The following is a 7084-nucleotide window of genomic DNA, read 5'->3' as shown; positions in this document are numbered from 1 at the left end:
CTTAAAGAAGAATGAGAACTGTTTCCTAAGTGTGGTAATCTTGTCACCCGACCTCACTGCAATGTTGATAGCTCGTCTTAGCGTGGACAATATCAGGAGAGTCGGCCACTGAGGTGAACTTCAGACGGTCAGGCAGCTGACGATACTTCTTCTACATAGAGGATGACAACGCAAACTTTAACAGTTCAAAATCTACTGTAGACTTCAAATAAATTCCTTTTACAGAGAAATGTACAATAAGCTTTGTTAAATTAACTGTCATGAGACAAATGTACAGTGAATGGTCGGTGGAAAATATAGCTGCAATGATAAAATTTCCAACAAAATTGGGTTATAAGAGTCAAACACACTTTAAAAGACCAATGCTGCGTTGACAAATATGGAGCAATAAAATACAAATCTAAACACGATCGTTTTTTTGGACGACTGAACATAAAACGGTTTAAATGCAGGATGTGACTTCATATGCAATCAGAACCGCAGCTACTACCATTTTAATTTATTTTATTATGTTTTGTGAATTGAACCTAATATTATGAAAGTATTTTCAACATCCTGGCTACATTTCTGCATGCATTAACAGATGTGTGTTTTTAACTAATACGATTCTCCCATATACTCACATCACTTATAAGCTCTCCAGCCTTCTTGGCTGACTCCAGCTGAGGTGCACCTACTCCGTCCCAGGCCACTCCTTTCATGAAGTTGAGGTCTGACTTGTACAGTTTCTAAAGATAAGGCAGGAAAATATGTCAGTACAGCTTTCCTTGTTAGTGCTGTCTCTGATCTTTTCTCTGTATCTCATCCTCTCACCTCACTCTGCAGGTCATAAGCTTTTCTGGCCCACTTGACCTTCATGTCATCAGGCAGCACTGTGTACTCATGCAGTCTTTTCCTGTAGTCCTGCTCGCTGGCCAGGGCCTGGGCATTCTTAGCTGTCACCAGATGAATCATGTCTGATGTCAGGTGATACTGCCCGCTGGTAGCCAGCATGTCCTTGCGATACACCTGGTCGCTGGCCAGCCGACCTGCCTGCGCACAGTGCAGGAGATACGGGTCGTCCAAAACGCTTCCCACGCCAATGTGCTTTCCTTTCTCCAGAAGGTGGTTGTGCTTATACTTGTACTGCAGAGAGGCAGAAATAACAGCTATAGTTGATCACATTTCAACATTAAACTGTGGCTCGATGTAAGGCCAATAAAAAGCACTACATAGGAGGAAAACTCTATAAGCAGCATTTTACATTTCCATGTAAATCTTGTACACTATCCTTGTAATAAGTCCTTCTTTTCTCAGGTTGAGAATGCACATTAGTCACACTATGGAAATTTTAAAAGTCTGTTTGCTGTAGTGCAGTATTATAGGCATATTATTGTCTGTTTTTAGGTGGATATTTTTGACAAATATCACTCTACAGTTTATTAGACTTTTATGGTTTTCCCTTCAGAAATAATGTTTTTAGTCCAGCAGAATCTTACATCACTGGCGATGCCTGTGGAGCTCTTGGCAGCCTGGAAGGGGATGTCCTGCATGGTGAGCTTGTAGCCCTGAGCTGTTAGGGTGTGCCAGGACTCTCTGTACTTGATCTGGAGAAGAAAGACAAAGAACAAATTGTCATTATTCTTGAAGTAACAGACAGAATCCAGAAGAGGTAACAGATGTTTACAGTGAATTGTTTGGTGCACAGATCACAGGAACTAATAGTACCTCACTAAAGTTGGCTGCATTAATCTTGGCTTGTGTAATCTCGGGTCTGTCAGTTGTTATGGTGTAGCTGTGTTGGTCGTTCACCCCTTTCTCTTTGTACAAACGCTGGGGGAGAGAAAGACAACACACATTTCATCTTCAAGTATTTCCAAATGTGAATCACCGAGACTACTGGATGTGTTTGGCTTCCGTGTCTCTTATAGTCCCGATGTCTACCAATCACACAGAGAAATGTACACAACTGAGCCCAGCAGCTGGAACAGAACATAAAAACGGTCAACTTATTGTCTCACTTCATTGGCGATCTGTCCGCTGAATTTGGCATGGATGATATCTGGAGAGTCAGTGACAGAGGTGTGCTTGAAGTTGTACGGCTGCTGACGGTACTTTTTCTGTTGGACAACAAGAAAACGAGAGCTGGTACATTTCAGAGTCAATATTTACATTCTTAAAGAAATCTACAGAATATATAAATGAAAAAAGAAAAGAAAATTTTAAGATAAATGTCTGACATCACTGATGAGGTCTGTGGCCCTCTTGGAGCCTTCAATCTGCAGAGCCCCAGTGGCAATCCAGGCTGCACCTCGGAGGTAGTTCAGGTCAGAGCGATATACTTTCTGTGACAAACACACAGATGAAAAAACACTTAAGAAATTTTTTTTCCATACACCCAGTTGCAGTAATTGCTTCTAAAGCTAATAACTAAGTAATAAACAGACCAAAACTAGGTATGCAAACATTTACTAATGTGAAATACTATAATACTAAAAGCTTTGACAGTCAATTAATCCTTTCAGACTTTGTGCTGATTGAAAACTTGTATGTGCTGGTTAAAAAATTTAAAAACCTCACAAAAACCTTTAAACATGTATGTATGTATGTGATATCCAACCAATCAAACATTTTATACAAGTTTATTAGTTCTTAACTTATTGTAGCAACATAAAGAATTGAAAGGTGCTCTTTTTTTCAGCCCACACCCTTCTCTTCTAATTAAAGCAGTAATTATAACAGAGGCTGTCTGCAGCAGTCCAGTCGCCTAGTCACCTCGCTCTGCAGGGCGTACGCCCTCTTGGCTGCCTGCAGCTTCATGTCATCTGGCAGTGAGGTGTACTGGTGCAGGATGAGCCTGTAGTCCTGATCGCTAACCAGCGACTGGGCCTTTTTAGCGTGGGCAACCTCTATCATGTCCATGGGAAGGTGGAACTTTGAATGCTCCCTCACTGAATCTTGCTTGTACTTAATCTGGAGAGGGAAAAAGTGATTAAAGAGAAGGTGTAATATACAGTAGTATAATGCTGTTTTGGTCAGCTACTGTAAATTAGAGTAAAGAAGCACTCACATCACTCTGGAGCCTGCTGGCATGAACGGAGTGAGCAATGTTCAAGTCGTCCTGCAGTCCCCTCAGTCCAATCATCTTCCCTTTAGTCTTCTCAAATTTTTCTTTGTACTTTTGCTGAAAGGCAAATCATTCACTTTCAGGAAGCTGTAATGTACTGATGAAAGATCTTGTGGAAAATTTTCTCAGACACTCAGAATCTAACTGTTGCAGAAATCTCTACTCTTGTTGAAAAGAGTCAGGCAGTTTAAACATGAGTGTGTTACAAACATTTTTTTAAGCCATGGTGATATTAAACAACTGAATACAATCTTACATCACTGAGGATCTCTGTAGAAGCTTTGGCGGACTGGAAAGGAATGGCATCCAGACTCAGTTTGTAACCACCATCGCGTATCTTAGACCAAGACTCCTTGTAACGGTTCTGAAAATGCACACCGCGGATTTAAAATCTCTGAGCCACATGCTATACCTCACGCAAAAGCAGCTAATTCGATGGATGGATTGTCTGTTCAATGCATTTCATGTGTTAGTCCCTGTAAGTGTCTTTTTACCTCGCTGATGTTCATGGCATTGAGCTTGGCCTGCACCAACTCAGGCAGCTCTTCACTGAGTGTGTAGCTGTGCTTCATGTTTTCACCCTTCTCTCTGTACAGCCTCTGTCAAGGAGAAAGCAAGGCATCACTGATCTGTAACCCAGTCTGCATGATAGTATAAACTTCCTCTGTCTATTTATATACTTCCTAATTTCAGTAATAATGTGAGGCCATCAGAACTGCAGCTAAGACATGCTTTGGTACAGCCACCAAGTATACTTAAGATGATGGAAATCATAATAGTCAAAGGTGAAACAAATATGTATGTGTCAGTTTTTAGTTGCATATCTTATCCATTAAATAAATGATTAAGAGTATGATTGGCAGCTCAACTTACATCAATGGCAAGTTTGTTGCTGAGTTTGGCTTGGACCATCTCTGGACTGTCTTCAACACTGGTAAACTTCAAAGCGCTCACATCCTGACGGTACTTTTTCTGGAGATAAAAACAGCAAAGTGATCAGTTCCAAAAGATTGTCATAGTGATGAAGATGAAGCCATAAAAAAAAAAAAACGAGTGCACATGCATTTGATGAACAGTAGAGGGCACAACACTATCACAAACATCTGTCCTGACAAATACACTATGTGGCATCTAAAAAACAAAAGGGACACTAAACAGATTTCAATTTGTTTTTTAATGTAGATAAATAGAGCCCTGTTCAGGCTCTGTTCTATTTGTGTTCAGTCTGTCATTTCATGGTTTAATGACAGTAAGCCTGAGTGGAATGACCCTTAAAAAGTGGCAGTTCATGAAGACGTTATTAACTGGTGCATGCCAGTCTGCACTAGATGTGTCTCTGAAATATCAGAGGTCACGTTACACAATCATGCTCGCTGTGCTAATTTACCTACATAGCTGCATTAGTAGATAATAGCACATTAGAGTCGTTAATCATGCGCTGCATGTATAAGTGGCCTAAATTACATTTGACTCCCAATATAATTACCATAAAGGAGAGAAAAGTTAATGAAGGTCAAGGACAGAAACACTTCTGTCTGTAGCTGTGTGTTAGCATTTAACCATATACATAGGTATAGACCTTTCACTTTTTAATTTGATATGATCAACCATTTCATCCCTTAACTTTGATTTCAGCAATGAATTCTGGGACACCGAGTTACCTCGCTGACAAGCTCTCCGGCTTTCTTCGCCTGTTGGACATCCAGAGATTTTGAGGCCTCCCAGCTGACCCCCTTCATCCAGTTCAGATCTGACCTATACCTGACCTGTACACACATTTCAATTTGAAATGCCAAATTCTGCAGTCCTCTAGTTAATGAACTAGTTGTTATATGAATGTCTAACAATAACACTTACATCACTCTGTAGTCCATAGGCCTTCTTAGCCCAGGCGACCTTCATGTCAGTTGGCAGTGTGGTATACTCATGGAGATAAGTTCTGTAGTTTATGTCTGTTGCCAGGTCTTGAGCTTTCTTGGCATGGCTGATGTTCAGCATATCCAGAGATACACTGGAGAAAAGATTAATTTCATCCAGTAAGTGAGGAGCTGTGTTTCAAAATGACACAGCATTAAAGGATAGACGTCTTGGTATTAGGCTGAAGCCGTGTTCTTTGGTTATTGGGGTCACTCCTACTTAAACAGAAGGATACAAAAACACTCCATCCCGGTGTGGACTTATAGCTTGTGTGCTCTTTAGTCAGTACATGACTATTTTGTCTGTGCCTCTATAACCTTTTGAAATGTTGATACTTTTTTAAACATTTGTACTTATTTCACTAGAGGTCAAAGACAAAGCGGGGACAGAAAGTGAAGGGACTCTAATTACAAATCCACTCAGCTAAATGGATTTAGCATGAGCTGTTACAAATTAATTCCAAAGGATGATATGGATTTAAAATGTGATAAGGACATAGGTGAAATCAGTAGGCACATGCAAATGTTGGACAGCACCTATCTGCACTGACATTAAAACTTAAAGCCGCAGTGATCAGGGTCAAGATCCTCACCTGTATTTGGTCTTTGTGTCCTCATAGTTCTTCTTGTAGTACAGGTCACTCTGTAGTTTGGTGGCAAGTGCAGAGTGAGCCATCTGTGAGTCGTCACTGACTGACTTAATACCAATCACCTTGCCTTTGTTTTTCTCATAGCTCTCCTTGTATTTGACCTGCAAGGGGATAAGATATCAGCAGTGTTACCAAAAAGCAAGTCTATGAATTACACAGAATTTATTACTTCATTTTTATCTAACTTTAACTCACGTCACTGGCCAGGTCTGTCTTAGCTTTGGCGCTGAGTATAGAGAGAGAGTCCAGTCGCAGCTCGAAGCCCTTTTCCCTCTGTTTCTCCCAGGACCTCTTGTAAACTTTCTGAAAAACATCACATTTATGAAAGCATAAAGGTCAGAAAACTTATTCCAACAATACCTTTTGTAAGTGTACTACAAATTTTGCTTCAGTAATTATAAAAACAAAAGTAAGAAGCAACAATAACAAAGAAAAAGGTAATATACAAATAAATATGATGAGAGTTCTTTCTTTGATTAAATTTAGATGCCAATGCTGGTTTTAAGTGTTTTACTTTTAAGTAATCCTCTCTACAGAAGAACAGTGCAATTAAAAGATAAGATCTTCCTCTTTTTTGAAGAGGGGGTGAATGCAATGCATTTCCGTACATCTCCAGCTCGCACACAAGAAAGAAAGTGTCATGTTGAAAATGTGCATATATGTGTGTGTGTGTGTGTATGGAAACATTTGAATTAAATTTCTTTAATACTTCCCACCCAGAATAATCAGTCTGAAATGAGAAGTTTATTTATACTGTAGGACTTAATTAGAAGTCACCAAAAAGGTGGAGCTGTCTTGCTTTAATACGATACATTATGAAGCTTTGTCATGTGCCAGTGTTGCCTCATATTACTCTCACTTCTTGTTTAGTGAACCTACCGCACTGAGAAGGTCAGCATTAGCCTTGGCCTGTCTGAAAAGAGGTTCATCCTTTGACATGGTGTACTGGTGTAATATCTGATCTCTACTTGCTTTGTAAGCCAGCTGGAAACAGATGTAGATAAACATACACTGAGAAAGAGCTGCACAGTTAAATGTACATGATTACAGCTTTAGAGTAGAGACCGTACATCACTCTGCAGTTCCTGGCTCTTTTTGGCGTGTTTGGTGGAGAGATCGTCCGCCACCTGGGTGAACTTGATGCTGTCTGCCTTCTGACGGTACTTTGTCTGAAAAAATAAATGAGCAAACAGTGATTTCTGATACAAATCTCCTTGTCAAACAAAGACATGAAGAATCATACACAACTTTACTGACATCACTGAGCAGGTCTCCAGCTTTCTTGGCCTGGGTTATGTTCAGGCATCCTTCAGCCTCCCAGCCCACTCCTCTCATCCAGTTCAGGTCTGAGCGATACTGGTGCTGTGGTGCAGCCAAAAGTGTTTTTAATGAGGAAAGATTCAAAAGCAGCA

The 7084-nt window shown here is 40.3% G+C and overlaps 1 protein-coding gene across 1 annotated transcript in view; it reads right to left on the bottom strand.

Moving 5' to 3' along the window:
- nrap (nebulin-related anchoring protein) overlaps positions 1-7084 on the bottom strand; it is an 18886-nt gene that overhangs the window by 2706 nt on the left and 9096 nt on the right. The window contains exons 21-39 of the mRNA XM_020605232.1: positions 6930-7067; positions 6743-6841; positions 6552-6656; positions 5868-5975; positions 5616-5773; positions 4964-5117; positions 4768-4872; positions 3980-4078; positions 3601-3705; positions 3363-3470; positions 3050-3163; positions 2755-2952; positions 2220-2324; positions 2001-2099; positions 1708-1812; positions 1479-1586; positions 814-1125; positions 624-728; positions 53-151 (exon numbers count right to left, since the gene is read on the bottom strand). Of these exons, the coding sequence (XP_020460888.1) occupies positions 53-151; positions 624-728; positions 814-1125; positions 1479-1586; positions 1708-1812; positions 2001-2099; positions 2220-2324; positions 2755-2952; positions 3050-3163; positions 3363-3470; positions 3601-3705; positions 3980-4078; positions 4768-4872; positions 4964-5117; positions 5616-5773; positions 5868-5975; positions 6552-6656; positions 6743-6841; positions 6930-7067 (2424 nt within the window). The remainder of the gene's footprint in view (positions 1-52; positions 152-623; positions 729-813; positions 1126-1478; positions 1587-1707; positions 1813-2000; positions 2100-2219; positions 2325-2754; positions 2953-3049; positions 3164-3362; positions 3471-3600; positions 3706-3979; positions 4079-4767; positions 4873-4963; positions 5118-5615; positions 5774-5867; positions 5976-6551; positions 6657-6742; positions 6842-6929; positions 7068-7084) is intronic.

This window comes from Monopterus albus, unplaced genomic scaffold (assembly GCF_001952655.1).
Source record: "Monopterus albus unplaced genomic scaffold, M_albus_1.0 scaffold69.1, whole genome shotgun sequence".
Taxonomy (NCBI): domain Eukaryota; kingdom Metazoa; phylum Chordata; class Actinopteri; order Synbranchiformes; family Synbranchidae; genus Monopterus; species Monopterus albus.
The sequence above is the reverse complement of the archived record's forward strand: the minus strand, read 5'-3'. Positions and strand labels throughout refer to the sequence as shown.